This window comes from Lagopus muta, chromosome 18 (genome assembly GCF_023343835.1).
Source record: "Lagopus muta isolate bLagMut1 chromosome 18, bLagMut1 primary, whole genome shotgun sequence".
Taxonomy (NCBI): domain Eukaryota; kingdom Metazoa; phylum Chordata; class Aves; order Galliformes; family Phasianidae; genus Lagopus; species Lagopus muta.
The window spans coordinates 3,258,348-3,284,251 of record NC_064450.1 but is presented as its reverse complement, the minus strand read 5'-3'; the positions used below and the strand labels follow the sequence as shown (position 1 = coordinate 3,284,251).

The 25,904-nt window shown below is 38.2% G+C and overlaps 1 protein-coding gene across 2 annotated transcripts in view; it reads left to right on the top strand.

The window, feature by feature from the left end:
- TBCD (tubulin folding cofactor D) overlaps nt 1–25,904 on the top strand; it is a 108,668-nt gene that overhangs the window by 60,465 nt on the left and 22,299 nt on the right. For both annotated transcript variants that reach the window (XM_048965436.1, XM_048965437.1), the window contains exons 17-29: nt 3,255–3,340; nt 6,682–6,762; nt 7,475–7,548; nt 8,441–8,558; nt 9,512–9,572; nt 10,003–10,025; nt 16,817–16,848; nt 18,724–18,786; nt 19,201–19,277; nt 21,083–21,164; nt 24,025–24,143; nt 24,544–24,635; nt 25,524–25,664. In XM_048965436.1, coding sequence (XP_048821393.1) covers nt 3,255–3,340; nt 6,682–6,762; nt 7,475–7,548; nt 8,441–8,558; nt 9,512–9,572; nt 10,003–10,025; nt 16,817–16,848; nt 18,724–18,786; nt 19,201–19,277; nt 21,083–21,164; nt 24,025–24,143; nt 24,544–24,635; nt 25,524–25,664 — 1,049 coding nt within the window. The remainder of the gene's footprint in view (nt 1–3,254; nt 3,341–6,681; nt 6,763–7,474; nt 7,549–8,440; nt 8,559–9,511; nt 9,573–10,002; nt 10,026–16,816; nt 16,849–18,723; nt 18,787–19,200; nt 19,278–21,082; nt 21,165–24,024; nt 24,144–24,543; nt 24,636–25,523; nt 25,665–25,904) is intronic.

The following is a 25,904-nucleotide window of genomic DNA, read 5'->3' as shown; positions in this document are numbered from 1 at the left end:
GAGATGTGGGTTTTATTTTAGCGTTCTGGTTTTGGAAGAAAATGAGTTTTCTGGTTATTAGAACTCACTTGGAAAAGTAAAATCAGCACAAATAGCCATTGTACACCTTGTAAACTGCAGTGCTCTGGAAGCAGGAAAAGCACAAGTTTTGACGATTCTCTTGTTCCGTTGGCTTTCTGTTAGCAGATATGGAATAGATGAGGTGGGCTTCACAATCTTTGCTATGGTTTGGTGGTGTAACAACAAACTACGTTTGAGAGTCTTCAACACAAGGATGTCACAACATCACGAAGTTCTTGAGAAATCTGTTAATTTTGGGAGTACCTAAGATTGCTGAAAAAAGTACTGTGGCATGTTCCTGTGTTACATAGCTGTGTTTGAGTAGCTGAAAGGCACGAACAACTTTGATTTGCAACCTTGCTGGAGTAACAAATAGGATAAGGACTCCAATTTCAGTTTTCTCATTTTTCATCAGGAATTAACGAAGCTGAAAATACAATGTAGAGGGAAATAGGGTCAAAATGGTTCATTTCATGAATTCTTCTGACACAGCAAGGCATGTAGAGTTTAGAGCATGATTCAAGCAATTTTTTTCTTCTGTAAGCCAATTCTGTAAGGGATCTTTGTTGAAATGCTGTGTCTAGCTTTCCCAGATATCATTCCTGAAGATCTCTGTTACGAGCCAGCATATCATTCCTTTAAAGCTATGTTTATTAAGCAGTGTGTCCTGAAGTACTATATGTATTTCTGGATAGAATTAGGTTAATAGCAGAGAAAGGGTGCGAGACCAGCAGGAAGAGGGTGAGTATTTTTGATGACCTGACCCAACTAGGTCTGTGATAAGTAGGAGCCAACTTGCTTCCTCCCTGGAGTCTATAGTTATTCCTCTGGAGAGGTTAGGGTTAGTCATCACAAAGCAACTCCTACTCATTCCCCATCATGAGGCACCGAATGAAGTAAACACCTTACTGTGCTGCAGTTCCAGGTGAGACAGGGCTCCTAGTGCTGTAGGTTTAGAAATGCTTTCATGCAGGAACAGTTTTGTAGAGTTTTTTTTTCTTATTGCTTAGCAGGTGGAGTTCAGTCTAAGTTAGTTTACAACCAGAAATTGGTGACACTGGTTGGTTGAATTACTCGCATTTTTAGTACTGATGGAATATTCAGCAAATCTAGTAAATATTCTGAAATATTGAGGAGTTAGTAGCAGGGTAATAGGTTGCCATGGCATGAAGAGTCAGTCTCCCAGCTGGTTCCTGTAGAAGTTCAAAAGTTTTATTCACTGAACTATTCCCTACTGCCTAGGAAAAGGATTACTTCATCAGTGGATAACACCCTGTATGGTACTTCTGGATGTAATGTGTTGAAAGAGTCACCTTTTCTCTGAACTGGAAGAAGCTAAAACATGTTCTCCATCTGAAGTAACAGTGCTGGTACTAAATAGGTGGAGAAAAAAGTTGACCTCACTTGCTTACTGGTTACTGCCTGCTTCACCTTTGCAATGCCACATATTCTGAATCTGAGAAGTTGCTCTTATGGTCACAGAAAAATAAGCCTTATGAATTACACATTTAATGTGTACACATACATGCATATAATATGTAATTTGATGTAAGGGAGAACTCTGAAAAATTCAGATTTTTCTAGTATAAATCTTGATATGTGCACATGCATCTGATAAGACAAACTTATGTACTGGTGAACTAAGTTTTGAGTATTTTGACAGAGCAGAAGCTGTTGGCTCAGTGCTCTTGAACTCAGTTTTAGGAATTTCACTGCCTCTCTGACATGCACTGTGGCACTTTGACTTGTGGTCAGACAGCACCAAACTGGCACACTTACAGCCCAGTTACAAAGAACACAGTTCAGCTAGCAGCTAGAATGGAAGTTGTTCAGCTGTGCTTTTCCTTATGTGCAACATAACACATAACATCTTTCCTTGTATGGCATTTTTTTGGCTACACATCATACTTTTCATGTGTCCTTTTTTCTCTCTAATCAGCATTTCATTAGTCTTACAGAGAATGCATTCATTTAATCTTGGAGTTACCAGGTCTTTCAGGTGGTGTCTGGAATAAGCCATAAATATTCTGTCTACCCTTGCTTCAGTCAGATTATAGGCCTTGGTTTTTTGGACGGTTGTGGTATGTTTCCCAAAAAAAGACCTCTGCAGTAACTGACAGCTTCCCACTGCTTGCAGTATACGCTTCTTTAATTATTCAAGCTTAGATCTAAAGATATTTTCTACTATTTTTGCATGGCTGCAACCTCATGTGGAAGGGAAGAGTGAACTGTAAACAAACAGAAGTGTATCATATCCAGAACCTGTACTTCCACATAGTCTTATTGCTTAAATATCATATGATTGTCTCTTTTGTAAATGAGCGTAGTTCCTTTCAGTTGGCTGTTTTCCATTTGCATTTAATTATGGCTTGTGGAGGCTGTTCTGCCTTCTCCATCCCAAAGCACAGCCATACTGCGTAATACCGTATTAAATCAGTCATAACCAATCAAAATCCTGAATATCTGACATGTCACCATATTGTTTATATTTTAAAAAGGCAGATTTTGGGTGATGTCAGTTAGAATGATGATTAATTCCCCTACATCAGTTTTTTCAGCAGTGATGTCAGAAGCATCATTCTTCTGTAGGATTCAATATGTTGGGCTTTGCGAGGAACCAAAGTGTTTTTTTGTTTTAAAAACCAATCCATTCCTAGTTCATTAACAAATAACTCATAAAGCATATGCATATTTGTGAGAAACAAAAGTAACTGAACTTCCATTTATTTTTCTTGCAGTGGATATTATTTTTTGGTGCTTACTCTCCATTTATACTCCATAACACTCAGAATTATTGAAGCGTGTTCCCTCACATAATTCAAAAAGGTGTTTGTGTTTATCTAAACTTTAGAGGGATCCTTTTTGTGCACATATACTGCATTCACCAAATAGATGTGGCTTTGAGTTGGAGGCGTTCAGTTGCTATCACACAGTTTGTTACATGCTGCTGTTTGCTTTGCTTATCATTGATTTACAAGGGCAGCAAGACATTCTACTGTTTGATATCCTTTATGTCTTCAGTACAAGTGATTTAAGTGATATCACTATAAATTAAAAATTAAAATGTATTTTCCAGAACTTGGACACTAATAGGAGGTAATTTTCAATGTGCTGCATATTCAGAAATACTTTCCATTTTTTAATATTCTCTTTTTTTTTTTTTTTTTGTCCCCTCTTTCATGCAATGCTTGTAGGGCACTTTTCCACATGGCATAGACATTCTAACTGCAGCTGATTATTTTGCTGTTGGAAACAGAGTTAACTGTTACCTGTCTATAAGGTAAGTTAATGAAATACTTGTCTGACTGCTTGACCTTACTGAGTATTGTATCTGTTATTATTTTTTAATAAATGGAATTTTGATTGTTCTGTGTTCTGCATCAAGCTGCTAATTATGCCTAAGACGTGGTGAAAATGTGACTGTGATGTTTCTCCAACTTGCCTACATGATCTGTTAATAGAGGGAAAATGAAGGAAGCAGAGAAGAGGCAGTATTCATTGACATCACCAAACTGTCTGGGCACATAAAGACTAGGGAAGATCAAGGGATTTTGAAGAATTGCAGCACAATGATGGCTGTTACAATTGCAGATCAGACTCCAGCATGGGTACAACAACAAACTTATGTCCATTTAGGAAAAAAAACCAACTTTGCACAAGTTGTTGAATTTGCTGTCTCTGCATAGAACCTTAATTCAAATATGCTTACATTACTCCTGGGTAGTGCACTGAAACTCTAAGCCATTTTGGAAATCAAACTGCAGTGTGGAGCATGCAAAGAGCACAGTGGGAAGTGCCAGCACTGGTGTGGTGTTGCTATCGATCAGTGGCTTGTTGTGGAATGCTATTCTGGTCAGCTTTCTGCAAATACAGGAAAGCTGTAAAAAGTAAGGGGACTTGGGGTGCAAGTTCTGTGCACAGGATGACTGAATGAACCAAAGATTGCATTTCCTCACTAGAAGATGAAAAAGGCTGAGGGCTGGGTCCTACCTTCAGTTGTCTGCCTTAGACAGACAGTCTAGGCCAGCTGTCTGGACTCTGTGGGCAGTGCAGAGAGGTGGGCACATACAGAAGGTGATTCAGGCTATTCCAAGATAGGTAAGATACATGGCCCTGTGGAGCTGTGTGTTGCTCATAGAAGCCAACAGATTCAAAAGGTTTGATGAGATTTGGTTCTTTGGAAATAGAAATAGCAAAGAAGGATGTGGTGCCTTCTGCTTCCTTTTTAGCTTTGTAGCTTCTAATGAACGCTTTTTTAAAGATAATCGGCACTCATTGCTCTCTGCCTCCTTGACTATTTTTTAATTGATTTTTCCACCTCCATCTTGTCCTTTTTGTGGATAATCACTCTGGTCTGTGCCCATCTTCACCTTTCACCCACTGTCTTTCCTTCCATGCTCCACACCCTCCTCCCACACGCTTCCCAGCTCTCCTGCCTGCTGAGCCGGGCTGGGTGCACGCAGGGCTCAGCGTGTGCTGCTGCCCTGTGCTGTGCCAGTGGGGCTTCTGCAAGTCTGGCTTTCTATACAAGTTAAAAATAAAAAATAAATTGAAAATGTGCAGAATTGGCACACGCTGTTTTTATTTACTCTCTTTTGTAACTTAATTTGAATGTTATGTTGGCCCTACTTCTTCAGAGCATATCTGTTAACTTTTGCCTCGTGCTCCTTCACTGCTCTGTTGTGATTTGGAGGGTTTCTGTAGGAGTGTGCAGTTCATAGCATGGTTCTTTGAGACCACGTCCAGTGTTGTTAATTGAGCTCTTTGTAAATTATTTGCCATCTCATCCATTACATTACTTGCTAAAATCTTCCCCGTGTTGCTTTTCGGACAGGATATAATTGCTTGGGTCAATACTTAATTATTTCCTTATTTTTGTCTGAGTTAACATCAAAGCAAAAGCACGTAAGCAAGTATTTGGCTGCACAGAAAACAAGTATCCTTATGATGTGGTAGGAAAAAATGGACCTTTCTGATCAGTATGCCTTTAGGTGGTGGCATTGTTTATGTAGCTGGAAAAAGCTAGTTGAGATTCATATTCCACATCTAGAATCTTCAGCTGTCTCTCCCTGACCAATATAAAAGCCATTCCTGAGACACAGGATGATGCCACTGTGTGAAAGGAAACCATGCAGCTGTGAAAGTCTATGCTAGTGAATCTACTTGGAGCTATGAAGGCTTGATAAATGCATGCCAGTTTCTACAGTATTTTTTTTATAATAAGTGATAGTATATATCAGACATGTTTTTTTTAGATATATGGACTGTGTGTGTATTGCTTACATCCTTCAAAATATGTGTATTTTTACACAAGTTTTCATGCCAGTTGTCCTTTGGAGACTTTGCCAGATGTTCTTTGGAACCTTCAGCTCAAATCTGTTAATGGGATGAAGGTAGAGGAAACCTACTCCTATTTTGTATGAACAGGGATTAAAGAGGCTGTGATTTCTGGAGTTCTGGGCTGTGTTAAAGTAGAGTTAAGGAATCGTTTGGTTAACATGAAGATTAACCACTGGGATAGGTAAATTCCTAAATAGAAAGGAATACCAAAATCTCAACAGAACAACAAGAGCAATGAATCTTGTCCCTTCTCTGCTGGCAGTGAGCTGGCAGCTTGTGTCTGACCTCCCTCCAGAGGTGGTTCTTCTGTGTTGTGTGGCTCAGGTGGCTGAGGTCTATGCTGTGGATTTAAGGATTACTGTTCTTCTCATGAATTACATAGATATTAGTGCATTAACATGCAACACTATTTAGTTTTTACTTTTCTTTCTAATTGCACACGTATTTCTGAAACGCTGTAGAAGTTGCAAAGTTAATCATGCAAAAAATGGAAAGGTGAAATTAGGGTAATTCACGTGTCCTTAATTTTGTCCTTTTATGCATGCCATCTTGACTCAAACACTTTCTACTGATTGTTTAGCTTTCCAAGACTATTGAAATTACATCAGATGTAATGAGAAAGACAATTCACTTCTGTTGACCTTAGCTTTCAATAGCTGATGCTTCTGAAGATTGCAAAGTTAGTTGGCTGTGAAGCAGATAGTTCCACTGGCTGCCTAGCTAATCCCTTCTGGCATTCCTTCACATCTTAGGTCTTCACTTTGCACCTTTAGTATTTTTTGTCATAATTAACTTTTTGCATCTTTGATCTTTAAAGAGAACAAATTGAAAACCGTTACTCAATTTTAAATCATGGTATTTAGGCAGATAAAGCACATTTCTGTAACTTGATTTTACTGCGTCCTTTGGCTAATGTCTTAGCACACGTTTTTTCCAATCAAATTATTATGGATGTTAATAGACACTTCTGAATTTTCTGACATGTATCAATGGGAACTGTGTATTTATTTTCACTTTTCGTTGCTGTCAGGCTTTCTGTTGGCGTAGTGCTTTTAAAGAGAATGTGAAAAGCTTTTGCAAAAGTGATTTAAATATTTGACCATGCTTGTAAAGCGATTACCATTGTATTATTTCATTTGGCTGCATCACATCTGGGATAAGGCATGATTAAACAATTGTTTTGTTGCCTTAAAACTAGAGGATTTTTTATCTTTGAAGCAGCTTATATTAAAATATGCACATATTGATTCTGTACTCAGTCATATGAACCTTCTTTTTCAGTGTGTATATTGCTGGCTTTCCTGAGTATACACAACCAATGATCGATCATTTAGTTAACATGAAGATTAACCACTGGGATAGGTAAGTTCATAAAGTCTAATTATGCTCACATCCAGGAACTGATCTTTCTGCATATGATGCATGCTGCTTAAAGCATGTTTTGTGTGCTATTTGACTGAAGAAAACTGGACAAGAAATAGTAGATGTCGTCTGAACCTCCTAGCATATTGTCATTTACAGTGTGTTTATGAATTTTGACTTTTTGCCATGACCTCAATCTGCTAATAGATTAATAAAATACATTTATATGGTATATAGTGTATGTGAGGGGTAAACACCATCACCATACAATTATAATAATTAAAGTTGATTTCATGCATGGAGATAGAGCTTAGTCATATTCAATGCTCATGAAGATTAAAACGTGTACATATAACACAAATGAGATTATATCAGTGCTGATAATAGTTTGCATCATGAGAAATAATAATAGTTTACTGCAGTGTCCCTGCCAATGCATAGAATGAGCCCTCAGGTTCTACCATCCAGTATGTTTTTCTTTGTCTCTTTCAGCAGTAAGTTCTATTCATACAGCTAAAAGCTAGCTTTAGGCTGTCTGTTTGGTCTGCTGGGTTGTTTTGTTGACTCTTTTTTTTTTTCAAGAAGGGAAGGGTAAGATTAACAGAGAATACTATATTCTTCGATATTTCTGGGGTCTTTATCTGGTTGTGGACAGGAATCCTTTCCTGAATGGGAATTTTTCTTTGTCTTTTTTCTTCTTTTACATCTGTAGTGTTATTCGAGAACTTTCAACCAAGGCTCTGCATAACCTTACCCCACGGGCTCCTGAGTACATGGCAAATGTGGGTAGGTAATGCATAACATGTTCTGCACAGTGTGTCATATGAAGAGTTCTAGCTCCTGTATCAACAGCAAAAAAAAAAACCCACATTAGAATGACTTAAACAGACACCACAACTTAATAAAATATAAGAGTTTTCCTGCAACTTAATATGGTATATTGACACTAATAACTAATAACCAGCTTTCATTTTTCATGCAAAATGGTGGAAAAACTGCCAGGTGGTTTTAATTCAGAGACTAGTCTTTTGTAGCCTGACTACACAAGACTGCACTGCTGTGAGATGAACAAATGGGTGTAGTTTTATTGCAACAGTTCAGGCCACTAGCCTTCAAATTCCTACCTTTGTTTTGTTGATATGCTGATGTCATAACGATGGAGATGGGAGAACAAATCTGTTTCATCTTGTCTGACATCTTCAGAGGAATTCCTTTTGGTTGCTCTGTATGGAATCAAAGGTTTCTTAGTGCGAATTCAGAATTGCACGGCGCACTTGAGATTCCAGGGATGTACTGGCTGCTCTCTGTTATGTGTGAAAGACAGCTGAAACCCTTACAGATGTTACCTGGACTCCCTAGAGCAGGTTAGGGAAGTGGCAGTGGCAGTTTACATGGAAGTAAAACTATGGAAGTGGCTACAAGCTTCATTTTCTCTATTCGCCAACCCAGTTTGACTCCAAACGTGGTGATAGCTGTGTGACCTCTGTAGGTATAGTTTAGTATGCTTTTTCAGAACTTACTTTTTAAAGCTATTTTTTCAGATAATAATGAGGATCTGTTGGCCAGACTTTCAAGAAATGATTTTCCCACATTATTTCTAGGCCATCATGTTTGCATTTAGAACTGTAATCTGTCAATACGTTTTGTTTAAATAAAGTAATTATTTAATCTCTTTCAGTTTTGCCAAGACTGCTGCCTTTATCAGTGGGCATAGATCTGCACACACGCCACGGGGCAATTCTTGCCTGTGCTGAGATCACCCATGCGTTGTGTAAACTAGCAGAAGAGAATAATAGGTATAAATGCAAGATTATCTTCACTATAAATTTTCCTTCCGTGTCTGATCTATTGAAAGCTTCCTGAGTATAATTATGGAAATTCCATCCTATTGAACATCTCTTCAACTGAATTTTTGTATGATAATGATCAGTCGTGACAAGCTTTCACATTTTATTTGGTGATACTACATGATTAAGTCTAAATCCATTGTTAGGAAAGTGAAATCATTTTTTGCCTTCCTTGGAGAATTCAGAGATACCAGCCATTGATTAACCAGCCCTTCCCAGCAGCCTTTCCCTTACAGTATTTTGTCTTCCTGGTGAGGGCTAGCCTCTCATCTTTAGAGCCAAAGAAACAGACTGTTGAGTTGGATTGATTTAAATATTACTGCTGAATGGGAAGGGGTGTTATGTATACACACAAAAACTCGTACTGCAATTAGGAGATGAACCCAGAATAATTGGTAGAATTATTTGGAGATGTCTTTGCTTTAGTGTTGTGGTTAAAGAAAAGTAATTTACCTTTTTCTTTCTTTCACATGAATCATTTGTGAAAAATGGTTGAAAGTCATTACTGCAATGGAATTTAGGAGCTGCATTAATGGTAGAGTTTCATAATAGTTTGAATGAAGTAGCGATGAGCAGCTGTGTAAGATCAAAGCAGTGGATGATAAAATCCCAAAATGCAGACTTTACTGAAAATACAGTTCTGCAGCAGTCATGGGTGTGTGTATATATATACATACACTGAAGAAACCTGTATTTATAAAAATGACCTTTTTCAGGTAAATGTTGAGTAATTACTCTGATTAACATTTTGTTTTACTTCTGAGCACATTCTGATGCATTTATACAAAGATATCTGAAGTTAATGTTTAAAATCAAGTATTGTGTATTTCTGTTGAGAAAATAACTCTGAGCATGACTTGGGAGCCAGTCTTTTAAAAAAAAAAATGTGTGTATCTTTGCAGACCTATAACGTGCTACTTCAATGGAAAATCTTTGGAGGGACTTAAGCAAATCCACCAAGAGGTTTGTAGCAAGTGTTAATGTATTTTGTAATGTGGTATGTTATATGTATAGAAATATTTGCAATTAAGACAGTTGTTCTCCACCTTCCTCTTCCACTTGCCAAAAGTAAACAATCTTCCATGTTGGAATTTGGACACTTAGGCCACGCTGTTTGATCAGTGTCCGAAATTTCTCTCTTCATCCATAGTTGGCAAATACATTCAATTTTTAGTCAGCACAGTGTATTGCCATTTTTAAAGGGCCGAATGTGAGAAGCAGATGTATTTTAAAAACCAGCAGGAGAAGGTAGGATTTGGAATGAAGAAACAGTGCTTTACGAAAGTGTTAAAAGTGCCATAGTACCTGGTACATGGACATTGTGTGTGAGGAAGAAAAATAAAGCATTTATTCCAAAATAACTTCCTAAATACTGTGTTTTTTTCCTCCCCAGCTTTGCAGTCGACAGTTGTACAGGTAAGAAAATGGACTAAAGCAAAATTAATTTGTGTATTGGAAGGTATCAATCAAACCAATGAAAACAGTGGCATCAGGGATGGGGGGTGGTTTTGCATTTGTTACACCTACCGTAGACTGCCGTGTATCACAGTTCATCAGAATGCAAGCACATGCATTCTTTTGGCTTTGTCTGCCTATTACAGAGACCAGTGCTGTTTTTATAATGTATGGGGAGTTCAGAGTGTTTGACTTACAGGCATGTTAGATTAATGGGAAAGTGGTAAGTACTGGTCTCAACGCTGTGATAGAGATAGTTAAAGAAAGGAAAGAATGTGGAGCAGTATGCACACAGAGCCATGGCTCCAGCAGTGCGTAATGGATTTCTTTCCTCTTATTCAGCTGTAGCACTGTACTTGTATGGTAGAAATGAGCTGTCACTACAAAGCTAGTATAGCTTTTTCTTTTTAAAAGGAGCTTCTAGCTAAATTCTAGAATCCTGTATAATGAGCCGGCCAGAAGTATTACAAAAGGTTCCATTTATTGAAGCTTCCAGGAAGTAAAGGGAACTTGCCTACTTAACTGTTAAATAAATGTGAATTAGAACTGGTATGTGACTTCAGGGTTAATTCATAAATTTAAGGAATACAAAACATAATTAATGACTTGTATTCCCTAATGATTTGACATGCAAATGAGTTGTTTCTTTAACTGACAAATTGTTGGAGTTTTTAGGCATTTATTTAATTCACTTCTTTACACATGATGTACCTGTAAGTAGTAGAGCAGTAGGATCCTAACTGGCTTTTTTTGTGTGTGTAATTTTTATTTATACATCAAATCATTTTTATGTAAGTTTTCACACTCTCAAACTTCCTGAAGAAAAGTAAACGTTTACTTTTTTCAAGGCTGTATGCACGAGTGTGAAACCCCCATTCCAAAGCTAGCTCATACGAGAGCATGGCTTTAATGCTGGTACTGCATATTAGTGTCTCTGTGGGTGGCTGTCTTGGCTCCCATAAATTCTTTAATGTCAGGGTGGAGCTTGAGTGTAATTTGTTTTTGTCATAATGTGCACTTCTTGCACTTAATGGTATTTATAAGATGCCTACAGAAATATTTTCATCCTAGATAAGACTTAAAATTCAACTCCAAGCAAAATTGATTCACTGCTGTTTACTCTCGTGCTTAGGCAGAGACACAGATGTCTGCTATAATCCGTATTTTAAAATATCGGCATGCATATTAAAATTGGACAAGAAAAATAAACTAGGTTATAAAAACAAAACAGCCATTTGAGTATTGCTGGGCAAGCATTTAGTGAAACAAGCCAAACTCGTTTCACGGTGAGTAATTCTTGCACGTAATATTCCAAAGATTTCCATTTGAGAAATTGCTACTGGGAATTTTCAGTGTAATAATGGCTTAGAGGAATGTTGGAAACCTGTGTGTTTTATTTGTGTTTCTAGTTTTTAAACTCCTGTAGCAAAAGGTCTGTTCACATGATGCAATTGATTATGAGATATTTTGCTTTCACTTCTGGCAACAAAACAGCTGTCTTTTGTTGTATGAAGAGGATGTCAATGTGTTGATCAAGCTGTTTTCACAAACTAATTTGGCCTGTGAGGGTGGAAAAAAAAATCAAGCATAAAAATTGTCATTTTTATCAAAACTGTAATTTGTAGATGTGGAGCTGCAAAATAGGCTGTGGTGATGCTGATTGCCCCACTCTTAGGATTCCAATGAATGCCTAAGTAGCTCTTGTCAAAAAAGTCAGTGCTGTAACAGATACCTTCGTTCAGCTGTCCCTCCTACATTGTGCAGCATCTTTTGTAATACCATTAACTTGATTTGGAATAATGTCCATGAATTATCCTTCAGACAGGATGCAGGCAAAGTTTTAAGATGCACTGCACAGTCTCTGAATTTTGGGTACATTTGAAGTTATTCAAATTTTTTAATGCTTATTGAAGACAGTCTTGTCCTCTGCTTTATTAACAACTTTGAAAAATGCCAGTATCTTTCTGTCTTCCTGGATAAGTGTTTTTCTGGACTTACCATAGTGTGCTGAAAGAGGAGAATACAAGTCCAGGCATATCCAGCAAGCACTTCCTTCCATTCGCTCTGTTTCTGACACATTTGAAGCACTGGTTTGTCTTGAGGAGTTGGTTGCTTTAAACATTTGCATATGCACTTCCAGCTGAGTATTGCACACTGGGCCTGGTTTTCCATATTAAATGATCACTAATTATAGCAAGTCAGTGAAGCCATGCAAACTGTGCCTCTCAGAGCATTTGTCTGTTTTGTGCTTTATGGGCTGTATTATATTTATAAAAATAATTAAAATATATATATACATGTTATTTGTTTTAATCATTGCTTTTTTACTTAAAAACTGGAGGCAAGAGCACCTCCCTGCTGGTAGTCAGCCTGCTGTACTGTGTGCTTTTGTTGAACCAGCATGGAACCTTTTCTCGAAGCAGACTCTCTTCTGTAATGCATTTAAGGCCTTTCTGCTTGTTCTCAGTATTGGAGTGTTCTCAACTTTTTTTTTTAAATAATTGAGATTCTTTAAAAATGCATCATCTAAGATAAGATTCTTGACCATCCACCTGCGTCTTGTGTAGAACTCTTTTGTGGCCATTTCTGAGGCTGGCAATATAGCTCTTAATACACAGTTGTTGTAGCAAGATAATTGAGGGATGGAGATGGAAGTGCTGCAGACAGACTGACTGCGCTGCTTGCAGGTAGCTGCATTTCACTTGTGTATTTCAGCAAATGGGCTGTTGGGCCTTCAGGGTTCACATCAGAACTGCCTGTGACAGGAAGCACAGTGTTTATGAGCAACTCCCACACTGGATGATTCAGTTGGTGCAATGTGCTGCATGTGGAGTTTTTCTCTGGCTTATTCTTGTTCCATATGCAGAGGCTGGCTGCATGTGTACGTGTCAGCTATGGCAGTGCTACAGTACATAGTAAAATAAATGGACGGTCATCTGCAGTGTTTCAGCTTTTCCAAAAGAGTAAAGTAGCCTTGCAAGAGCTGGCAAGACCAAGCAAAGGAAAGTTGTTCTCCTTGCAAAGACTTTAAGGCTGCAGCAAATCTTGATGGTTTCAGGGCAGATGTGTTTCTTGGCAGTCATTTATGCAAAAGAGTTTTTTGGACGTATAAACTTAATCAGGAAATAAGTCTGGCCTGGCAACAAAGTTCATCTTAAAAATTCTTCCAAGTTTAAACTACTTTTTGTGTCCAATAACGTGTTGGTTCAAGGAGTTTATGCCATCCTATGTTCTGATGGGATTGTTTGAGGTATCATTGGAAACAGTGCAACTGCTGGATGGTAGTGCTGTGCCTGACATGAGACATTGTGGACAAGGCAAGGAAGAGCATGGAGAAAAGGGCATGATGTAAGATGTTTACTGCTGTTTTCTGCTCAGGTTTTTGTTGTTGCAAAATGCTTTATGCTATATAGTTTCATTCACCTGAAAGAGCTGTAAAGTGTTTTTTTTTATTTTTTTTTGTTACCAGTTGAAGTCATTGGGAAAACTTACTCTGGAGAGCCAGGATTTCGTATAGTTTTCTGGTACTGGAATGCAGTACAAATGTGTACACGCAGCATATGAGTTTACAGTACCATAAAACAGGTGTTTGTCAGCTTAATATTATTCTGTGTCTTTAGAGGATGACTATAGCAGCTTTATTAAATGGATAGTTTTTTATCTGAGCTTAATCCTGCTGCCTCCGTGTTCCTTTTATAAAGCCAGTTTGTAGGCCCTGCACATGGACAGAGTGGACCTTTAAGATACCTCAGTCCTACATGAGACAGGTTGTTCCCAAATGCTTGGTTACTGCTTATGGTGTGAAAACTCTACTTGGCTTTCTGGAAATGGAGTGCTTGCAGTTGAATATTTTGAGATGTAGCTTTTTCCAGTAGCTTTAACTCCAGATTTGGATGGATATGAAAACACAGATGCTATTCATTTGGAACATTTTCAATTAATGTTTTTATAATCATAAAGATGAATTCTGAACTCTTCCCAAAAATTGAGTTTTAAATACCATTTTAGAAATCTACAAAAGCACCTTGAACTTGGACATGAATTGGAAACAGTTCTGATTCATGCCTGTGTAATTTTACAGTATCTACTGGCATGCTTAGATCAGCAATCTTAACCCACTGATTCAAAAGGGATTATGTATTTTGAGTGTTTTCCACAAATCAGTTGTAATTATTTCCAGAATATTTCTAGGAGAGAAACATTTCTGTGGAATTGCACATGGGAAGAAATGTCTGGAGCTAATGGAACCTGGGCACTGCATCAATCAATTTACAGACTGAGCTAATAAATAAATCTTGAAACAGGTACACCTGTGAATGTGATGTAACTTCTAGATGCATCTTTGGAACAAAAAAGAGAAAATACTGACAGTACAGCAAAATTCTAAATCTCTGAAATAGGTAGATCTGTATCTTTTTAATTTAGTGACACACTGCAGGGAAGATAAAGTTAATAGGAAGGTGCACATCTTGTTCGACAAAGTAAACACTGACTGAGAAAAGATCCGGAGTTACAATAGAATTCTCAGTTCCTAAAATTGAAATATGTATGTGTTATGGAAAAGAAAAAAAAAGATAAATTGTCAGACATATGGTGATGTGTAGGCAAGACACAGCATGAAAATTTGTGCAGAGAACACAGAATGACAGTGCTTCTGCAGATAGGATTGATTGTAGTTTGTGCTATGTAGAAATCTTAATGTGCAACTCACTGTCACCATTCATCATGTTCCACAGGGCCAGCAGTCCTCAGTGAAGCTCTAAACTCTGAAATGAAATGAACTTGATGTGATGCCAAAGGAAGGGATAGCTGTCAAGTTATTAACATAAGAGTAGCTTTGAGTGGCCTGACTTCCTTGTTGGCAGTCAGAAGAAGTGGAGAAGAGCAGCCTTTGTGACTCAGTTCTTGCTTTGTAGTTGAAACAAAGTCCATATCTGAATCCTTACATCAGCAGACTTTGTTGCACACCAAACAAATTCACAAGATCATTATTTTATACTCATTTACAGTAAGACAACAGACAAAAGGCAAGGAATGGGTGAGGTACAAAATGAAGGGAAAAGAAACACTGAAGAGGAAGCAACCCTTGCCACATCGTTCTTCTATTTTTGCCACTGTATCAATTCCTTACATCATGTTGTTTTCTAATTGAATTTTTTTAAAAGTTGGAGAGCAGACAGCATAGCAGGAAGGTGGGGCAGGTAATACAAAGAGCTTATCAGTATGGGGATGTGGATTCTCTTCTTGCTTGCTCTGATGATAAACTGAGCCATAGAGCATTGCATAGAGCTTAATGTATTGATTGTTGAAAGCAAAAGTTTTCCAATTAAAGGAAATGCTGATCCAAGGCACATTAAAATAGTGTTGAGTTGGTGCCTCTCCATCACCTGAAAAACCAGTGAGAATGTTGAGTCAGAAACCCAAGTGAATGTAACAGGAGGAACCTACTTGCATGGAATGGAAAAACTCGTTTAAAATGTTTGGGCTTTTGAAGCTCCTGTAAAAGGATGAATTGGAGAACAAAGTTCTTAGAGTTGTTAGGGTTGCTATGGTTTGCCTTGTGAGCACAGCTACTGATTTTATTGTGGGAGGTAGGAGGGAAGAAAAAGTTCTTTTTGGAAAACAAAACAAAAAACACAAACAAACAAACAGAAAGCCTTTGTTGTTCCTCCCCCTTGCTGGGAGTTTCTGCCAGAGCGTAGCCATACAAACAGGTGATTATGGGTTTGGCACACCTCAGGGAGGAAATGTTCCAACAGAAGTGAAGGGAGGCAAGAATAAGGAGCCAAGGGAGGAAATATCCAAAGGAAGGACAGGGGTCAAAGGTTCAAAAAATGTAAAAATGATGCCACAGAGGGTGACACTGAGCAGAACACCCTGAGCAACACTCGTGATGCCTTGGGGTTATCCAAGGAACCAGCAGATGTTGCTCGGTGGTGTGAGGACACAGGTCTCTGCCCAGAGACACGACAGGCTGGGGAATGGAAACAGGCCCTGCAGTTGCACGATGCTTCTCCCTCTCTGCTCTGTGCCTCGCTCAGACTTTCTCCTCCCAGGCCCCAGTGGCCAGGTTAATAAGCCAGGGTAGGTAGGCCTCAGGTCTGAGCAGGTAAGACCATTCTTATGTGATGTACTCTTTTTCAGGATGGTTTGAAATGTCTTAGGACTTTCGTTTCCCTCCCCTTCTGATAAGTTGGAATTTTCACTGCTTTTTTCGTGATGAATGCAAAATCATCTGAGAGGGCTTTTGCAGGGAAAAAGAGGATGAAGGGAAAAGGGTGAGAAACTTTGCTAGGAAAATGAACCAGTTGAAATTTGTGAAAGTGGGAACTGGTAAGCAGCGTTTCCATGTAATGTTCCAGAAATGAAGATTTTGCTGGAACTTTGCATGTAATTGCTTTTCGGCTGTGGAAGTCAAAAGCTGCACGGCTGAGAAGTTGCCAAAGTTTGTAATGCTTCTGAAGCAAGTAAGAAGAAAAGAAGAACAAACTTGGCAATCTTCTATTATACACGTTGAAAATTAGAAAGATAGGGTTTGCATTCTTCAGAAGCAGAAAGCTACACATTCAGGAAGGCTTCGCGTCACAACAAGACAACAGTTAATTTAAAAAGAAGTATGTTTGCATTGATCAGTTAGGAAAGTTGAAGATGTTTTTTGTGATCTGGTTTCTAAAATGTTGTAGAGACCCTTTTTTCCTCGTTGGGCAATGCGTTCAAACTGCTTGTGACAGTGCCTCTCCTTTTCTTTGCAGGGGGTTAGGTGGAGAGCTAATGAGACCAGCTGGTAAGTACCACAGCAGGGGCATGAAATAGAAAATGTGCAATATGTAGTTCTTCTGTTTACTTTTTTCAGTTTGTTTTGCTCATGTTATATTGAATGCATAAATAAAGTATGGATAGTAATTAAAAATATGGGATTTGAAAGAAGTCAGATATGACAGAATATTATTTCCCAGCACAACTGGGAGTAACCCCATTTGTGTAAGAGTTGAAGGCAGTTCTTAGGTTTCTGTCACACACTTCACTTGTAATTTTATTTGGGGTTGAGTTTGATTTCCCTGATATACCCCAGTTCCTCTCGGGAAGAGATCACAGAATCAGAATTGTAGGTGTTGGACCTCCAGAGATCATCGAGTCCAACCCCCTGCCAAAGCAGGTTCCCTACAGCAGGTCGCACAGGTCGGCATCCAGGCAGGTCTGGAACATCTCCAGAGAAGGAGACTCCACCACCTCCCTGGGCAGCCTGTTCCAGTGCTCCGTCACCTCACTGTAAAGAAGTTCTTGCGCACATTTGTGCAGAACTTCCTATGCTGCAGATGTGGTCTGTCCATTAAGACAGATGTGATCATGTAACTAATGATTTTTATCATAATACACATGTATGCAAAGGTGAAGAATAAAGACCGTATAAACAACAGTTTGTGGAAGGGGTTGTATTACATTAATGAGGAGGAGTTCAGTGATAATTATGTACAGAAACAAGGTGAAAAGTAAGGGCATTGCAGGGAGAAGTAGGTGACTTGGGTGGGTAAGGAAATGATGGCAACTTCAGTCTCCTGCTCATTCGTTGAATGAGGGAAATGCTAGATAGCAGATTCTGACTCAGGATGACTTAAATCGCATCTTCAAACTTAGTGGGTAAAGTAAATCAGTATCAATATTGAAAGGCAATCAAATGGGATGAGTGGAAGAGCAAGGGAAACTCTCTGTCTTTGAGTGAGTTTACAGATCTGACATGGTAATGCTGAAGAACGTGTTTACAACTGCTGGTTTTCATCATCTGTTCTAACTGCTCAGCAGCTGAATATTTCATTTATTTGAGAAGTAGAAATAGCAGCATTTTGGCAAGATAGGGCTGCGTAGGTAGAATAAGAGAAGAATTGAAAATGTTCCACAAATTGCATGCATGTCTAATGAAGGTGATGGTCTCAACCACAACAGAGCATACGAGAAGCTTAGAGGACTGAAGAATGACCCTAAGAGACTTGGTTTTAGTTGCATTGTACTTAATCTGTGTGTGAATAAGTATCAGCGAAGAAGCTGCCATACTGTATTGAATGGTGTTTGAGCACAGGGAGCCTGAGTGTGTGACACTGCCATAGTGAGGACTGAACTGAAGAGTAGGTTTAGAGCCCAGGGAGTTGGTCATAAATTAAGATGACGAACTGCGTACAGAGGCTGGAGTAAGATTCAAAGATTAAATTGTGGGAGCAGAGAGAAACAATGCAGTAGCTTGTTCTGTCCTCTGCTGCTCTCCACCAACTCTAAAGCAATGCGATAATGATTCTGCACTGACCTGTGTTTTATTTCATCTGGTCACCAGGAGGTGGAAGGTAATGTATTCCCTGAGTGCTGAGTTTTCATTTGAGCAGTGCGGTCAGTTGGTTCTACAGCAAAATGTTGCAGCGTCTAGTGTGTGAATTTCTATTCCTCAAAACAGCTTTGAAGTCCTAAAAGAATACTATTCCATAAATTTGAAACTCATGTAAGTGCATAAACTTAAAATAACAAAGACTTGACAACTAATGTGCCTTGGACTTTGTGAATTTTCTGCAGTTCAAAATTAATGCTAATGTAACGTGATGTAGCTGTATGCTTAAAGTAGCTGCCAGTTGTATTTCTTATTATTTATCTGGTTGCCAAATTTATTTTCTTACAGTCTGTGCTTTAATTGAAAAGCTGTCACTATCAAAAATGCCGTTTAAAGGAGATCCAATAATTGGTATGTAGTGTTTTAAATAACCTTTCATTTTCAAGTAAATACAGCTTCATTGTCATTGAGCTGTAAAACATCAGAGTGGTGTTTTACAAAGGAACTGTGAGGATCAGCAAATTTGCGTGGGCTAACATAAAATATAATACAAATATAATACAGAATAACACAGAAATCTGCACAGAGGTGTTACAGAAGATTTGTGTTGTTTGCAGTCTTTTTCCCTGTCTAGTTTTCAGTATTATCAGACAGCATTTGCACTGTGTGCTTTGTAAAGTGAGCCAGAATACGCAGCCTTGTTAATTTTGGAAAGGCACAAAGTAACTGAATATGGATGGCTGCCATACTTTTGCTATAAGAGAGAAAATGCTGAAGTTTATAAGGTGAGAAAGGTAATACCACGTACGTTCCTTACTGTTTCAGAGGGCTGGCAGTGGCTAATAAATGACAGTCTCAGAAGTCTTCCTCTTGCTTCACGCACTGCGCGACAGCATGTAAAGGTACAGTAGTGATTCCTTCTTCGTGTCATCATCTGCCATATAGAATTAGAAGCATTTTTGCTTTCCACTGGAGTATTTTCCATAGAATGTGATTACTACTTGTGTGTTTGTTTCTTAGATTGCTGAGAAGGGGAATCTAAAAACAAAGCAAAACACGAATTCTCCTAAATTGCAAGGAGGCTTTCTGTTAAAGGCTTGAATAGTTACTGCAAAGCATGTTCTTGTGTGTGGATTTGAACAAAGTCATTGGCAGTCAGTGGCACTGATGATGGACTAACAGTGAGCAGTCCCTGGTGCTTGAAGCTGCTCAGTTTGCCATCCAAGTACATCAGTGTGACATTTTTCTTCTGCTTTGGTGTGTGGTTTTGGCTTGCTTCGTACATAACTGCAACTATAATTCCTGTTTTTAGTTAGCCACCCAATGCCAATTTTTTATCTTGTTTAATAATAAGGAAATCTACTGTGTTAATGTATATATGTTATATGTGCAAGATATGTTGATTTGGGTTGTTTTTAATGGTTTCAGATAAATTTATTTAGAGAAGTGTCTGTGGACAGTATCCTGGGTCTGATGTACTCAGGGTGGGTTTGTTAACAGAGAGGAAATTGGTCTGAAGCAGCGGGAGTTATTTGGGACACAGTACTTAAATTTTCCATTAATCTGTAGTAAAATCCTTTTACTGTGCTCTCCAACTACACTAATTCTGAGTATTAAATCCATTGATGAGTGCTATTTTCATTTTCTTTGTGCTATTTTATGTACATGGTCTTCATGTCTCCAGCTATTTACTTTAATTTTCCTGAGTAATACCACGGAAGTTTGATCTTGTACTCTTAAATGAGATTCTACCAAATTAAAAAGATAATTTTCGTCTGCCCTGCTAGAGATTATAGCTGTCGCAGACACCATTTGAATAGAAAATACTTCATTCATTTTGTTCATTTCTTAAAATAAGATAAAAAGCCATTGGGAGTAGTTGGTGGCTCATCTTTTAAACGTTTCCTCAGACAACAGAGCAGACTGAAATGTATCCAAATCACTGATGAAAGATGAAATTAAATTCTTGGAACATTCCTTTGGTATTTGCAGTTTATTCAAAGAGTTTGTACATCTTTACTGGAACTTCTAAACCTAGCCAGAGAATTAATTATAGACTGTAGAGAATTTTGACTTGTTTGTTTTAACATTAATTAGCATTGAACTGTGTTTAGTAAATGACAATTCTCACTTGATTTCTACGTATGCTTTAGGGAGAAATAATATCCATGGAACACTGAAAAGTTACCATCTTTGGTGCCAAAGTACACTCTTGTAATAGAATGTGATACCTTTAAAAAGGAAACCGTTCTCTTTAGGAAGTGAGGGATCTGCAGCAATTGGGTAATCCATGTTTTTGTGCTTTCTGTAGGGAAGGAAACTTATTTCTTGTCAGTCTGGAATCTATATATTGCAGATAAAAAATAACTGAAGGATTTGGTAATACTGTGTCATCCTGCAGATACAACAGGAGAGCTGGAAATGCAGCAGTTGCTGTTAGTGTGTTAAATGTTAATTTAGCTTACTGGTACTTTTCAAAGAATAAGAGAAGAATCTGTTTTGTTCTTCCATAGGTTTCCTTTTCAGCTGATCTTAAACCAGAGTAGGGAAGAATTAAAAAGTAAATGGCAATAGCTGTAGGTAATCATTAAAAAAAACAACCTAACGTAAAATCATCTTTCTCTTTAACCTCTGAACTTTAAGTGCAGTTACATTTACTAAGATCGCATTTCATGATATGAAGTTCACAATTTTGCCTTTGTTTCAGGAGTCTGCAGTGTCTGCACTGAGTGCTTTGTGTAATGAATATTACATCAATGAAAATGGAGAAGCTGATCCAGCTTTGCAGGGTAAGCATTCGTATTTACAAGGAGGTAGAGGATACTGGGCTGTACCTTGTGCACACTTTGGAGGAATTGAGTACACTGGGGGCAAGGGGAGCATCACTGATTTTATACTAATTATGTAGATCATAAAGAACAGGTATTTTATTTTCTATAATTCTGTAATTATATAGATTATATAGAATAAGTATTTTAAGGATAACAGCACTTATGTTCTTGTATTCTTAAAGGTTACTTTACAGTTACATTTATTTTACAAAACAATGTTTGGTTGTTGGTTTGTTTTTTTTTGTGTGTGTTTTTTTTGCAATAGCAAACTCATGTATCATTTCTAAATCAGGTAACAAAAGACATCACTGGTGTTTTTGTTGTGGTACTTCCAAGAATGACATAGATACCTGTCACACGCTGTGACATGCATTCTCTGCCCTAAAGAAGTTAGACTGCTTTTTATATATCAGCCATAACTTGATTTTTTGAATCTTTTATATATCACTTAATCTCTATATTTTTGTAAAAATAAATAAAATAATAAAAAGTGTCCCTTTTCTTCATGCAGGCTGGTGCTGCATGCCCAAATAGTTTGTTTTCACAGAATAAATAGATGCAATGTGATATTGAGGCAGATTTAAGAGAAAAAACAACCAACCAACCAATCAACCCAACACTGAGTCAAAGACAACTGTAAGGTTGGACTGTCAAGCTTCTGAAAAAGTTGAGCAGAGAAGTCAGCTATGTTTCAAAATCAAGAGGAGAGGAATATACTGGAAGAGCATTCCATAGGTGGCTGCACTTCTTGTATATCTGTTGTACTGTTACATGCCTATAAATCTTCATTTTTCACTGGATTCTGGATGAGCTTTTTGACTAGCATGGGCCTGAAGGGGTCACACAAGCCATGGTAGTCTGGGGGTATAATTGAAGTAACAGATTTTTAGACAAGTTGTTCATTTTTCATCATGTCTTAAATTTGTTGTATTGCTAAAATTTTGAAAGGAAGGTTGTGGTAGTCCTGCTGTCTAAGATCATCTTGCTGTCTAAGCAAGCACTGCATCTTCCTATGTCCTAAAGTCTTACCTACCAATTGTTTGGAAGATTTTGAATAATAGAAGGGTTCATGTGAAAGTATTGCTAACCTCTGGACAGAGAACTAATTTGCTGATGTGAGGAGCTAGTTGAGGCCTGCTGAATTGTGCAGGGATTTAAAGAAGAAGTCATGAGGTATGTTTAAAGTGCAGTTTCCTATGGTAACTGATGTTTCTTCTTCTGGCAAATATTGCTCAATCGTTTCAATCTTAGATGGCAGTAAGCAGTGGCACAATTATGTAATTTTCATGGAATCTTTGAATTTTTCCTCTTCAAGATTAAAAAGGATATGTTTGGTAAGGTGAGGGAGACTGCCTTTCTCCTTTTTTAGCTGGAGTTGTGTTTATTGCAGCTCTCTTGGTTGTTCCTAGTTTTTTTCTGGAGTTACCTTATTTTCCTCTGCATTTCACAGAGGAGTTGAGTTTACTAGTGAGAAATTGTACGAAGGAAGTATTGTCTGACAGAATCTACAGCAGAAATGTGGATTACTGACTTTTTTTTTACTCCTGCTTGTGTTCTTCTTTATGTCGCTTTACTTCACTGGTGAGCTGCCCTTTCCTGACACAGTTCGGTTTATTTCTTCCATTCCTCTGCACTGCTGTTTGCAGAGCCCTTTCTTGTGTGGTCAAACAGCGATTCAAAGGGCCTGAGCACAGCACCCGCTGTTCTAGATGGCTGCTTCTTTTTAAGCTTTCACCTTTTAAAAGATCCAAGTTTTCTGTTAGTTTTTTTCTGCATAAAAAGTGACACAATCTCATTGGATAGGTATGACCTGTGTGTTTGAATCACCCCAGTCCAGTTAAGACTTTCTGAAGAGAACGGTTGCATAACAGGCCTTGATGGATCCATCCGAGACATCCTCACACAGAGCGTTTGTCTGATGATAGAAAATGATGGCTATAAATATGAAGGATTGCTCCTCTGTCTTTACAGTGAAAATTATGCTTGGACTTAACTCTGCAGATCTTTATAAAATGCTTCATCTTTTAAATTGAGAATTCTATCCATTTTCTGAATGAACTGGAGTCGGTGTGCCTGAAATTCTGGTTTTATGTTTAGAAAGTAAACATGCAACTGTGAATGTCATCAAAAGAGGGGTGGTCAGCCAGGCAAGGGATGTGGTTGTGCCCCTCTGCTCTGCCCTCCTGAGCCACCACCTGCAGTGGCCTGGCCCCATGAAGGATGCAGAGCTGATGGAGCAGGGCCAGGAAAGGACCACAAAGATGCTCAGAGGACTGGAGCACCTCTATGAGCAAGGGCTGAGGGAGCTGAGCTGCTTCGGTGTGGAAAAGAGAAAGCTCTTGGGAGACCTCATGGTAGCCTTACAGTATTTAAAGGGAGATTGTAATCAGGAGGGGGAACAACTTTTTGGTTTGATTGTGACAGGACGTGGTTTTAAAGTAACGGGAGATTTAGGTCAGATGTGAGGAGGAAATTCTGTACCTAGAGGCAGTGAGGCCATGGCTGTGCTGCCCAGTGAAGTGTGGGTGCCCCATCCCTGGAGGTGCCCAAAGCCATGGATGGAGCCAGGGCAGCCAACCCATGGCAAGGGTTGGGACATGGGGGCTCTTTAAGGTCCCCTCCATTCTGTGGTCTTAGAATTTTTTATTTATTTATTTTTCTATAGGAAATGTAAAATACTCTGTATTTTAGATAATGAATAATAAAACTTTCTAGATGCTATATTCGGAGGGTAGTTTTCCTCTTATTTTTTTAGTTAGCCAAATACGTGACGATAATGATGTAAAAGTTGCTTTGCAATTGCTTTTTTCTTTTTTAGATGAGCTGGTGACACAGTACATCTCAGAGCTACACAGCACAGAGCAGATGATTCGCTGTGGCTTTTCACTTGCCCTTGGAGCCCTTCCAAGGTTTCTGCTAAAGGGCAGGCTTCAGCAGGTGAGACGAGAGGGCACAGAGAATCCTGAATGGAAACCTATGATCGTAATGAAATAAATAATAATGATCATAATTAAAGGTCTTTGTGAAACGGTTTGGGATTGTAAGGTACAGTAACACCAGAAAATCATGAATTTAGCTTGCCATAGATTCTGGTAATTAAGTTTAGTCCCTCCTTGGTAGTGGTAATGAAAAAAGCAGGCTGAGTTACCCTTTGGGGTGGAACACTTGTCTGTAGGGAGCACATAGGCATATTGACAGGTCATGGTGAGAAACCCAAAGCTATTGACTGCCTGGTTCTCCTGTATGTAATTCACCTTATTTTCCTACTGTCTCTAAATGTAGGTCACTTATAAATATTATGTTGACTTCAAATATATATTTTATCTTTTCCTTTCAGGTTTTGGAAGGTCTGAGAAAAGTTACCTTAATTACCCCCAGAGATGTCAGCTTTGCCGAGTCCAGAAGAGATGCCTTAATAGCAATTGCAGAGTATGTTTATCATCTTTATTTTTTATGTAATTTTAATTCTTTCTATAGAAGCTTCTACTGTTTGCTCCACTTCCTAATACAAGCTCACTGCATGGATCTTGAAATCACACTATGAAAAAAATTAATCATTTCTAATGTGGAACCATGTGCATCTCCATTATCCATACGCCTTTGATTCACAGGATTATTTCACATCTGAGGATGGCGTACAGCTCTCATGTCCTGTTTTTAAATCAGTGAAAAAAGTAGCTAGAATGCATTTCAAAGTTCACCTTTTACATGGGCTGCAGTTTGGTGAGCTTCAGTGGAAATGAACAGCATTGATTTTTCCACTTAAAAAAAAAAGATTGAATTTGTTTGGAGAAACTTTTTATCTTAAGGAATATTTTCAGTGTTTATGTGCCACAGCATATTTCATGTTAATAGTATCAGAGTATGTATACTCTTAAACTGTTACAATGCAGAAAAATCTTGTTCTCACATTAAGCATATCTTCAGTAGAAAGAAATATCAAATTCAATGCACCTATTATTAGTGCTTTGCTCTATTTGTTTGCTTCACTGTAGTAAGAGTACAGAAAGTGCCAGTTAAGTGAAGAGTTAAGTAAAGACTTTTTTGTAGTATTTCAGAACATGAAAGCATTCTGCTTCTCTGTTGCAATTTTGGTTTAGATGGCATTTTTTAAACCTGAGCACTGATAAGAAATCCTCAAATCTACAATAGTCTCAGAACCATTCTGCATACTGTATGTTTGTTTGTTGGAATTGTTATGGGGTTTAGAATACTGTTATGTCTAGTGAATTTTATTAAGCAACAGAACAAAGCTATGATCTTAATGTTTCCCCTTGCTAAAGTATTTTTTTCCCCTCTGTTTTCTCCTTTTTAAAGGATTTGCCAGACAGTAGGTGTTAAAGGCGAAGGATCCCAGGAAGAGTTTATCTGCAAAGATAATGTTGCTCAGATTTATGCTACGTTGCTCAATTGTGTGACTGACTACACCACAGACAGCCGAGGAGATGTTGGAGGATGGTAAGATGCCTTGCAATGGGAGACTTCAGCTTAGCGTCATCTTTTATGTCCAGTTAAAGAAATATTTTGAAAACCTATTAGAAATAAGATAATTTCAACCTTGTTGTGATCTGAGATTGGAAATGTGCTGATGGAATAAATGTGGAAAGGGAAAGCTGTTCAAGCTGTTTGTCCCTTCACACCAAGATGTGAAACTGCAGTTCAGACTTGTTCTGATATTGAATATTAGGAACGTATTTA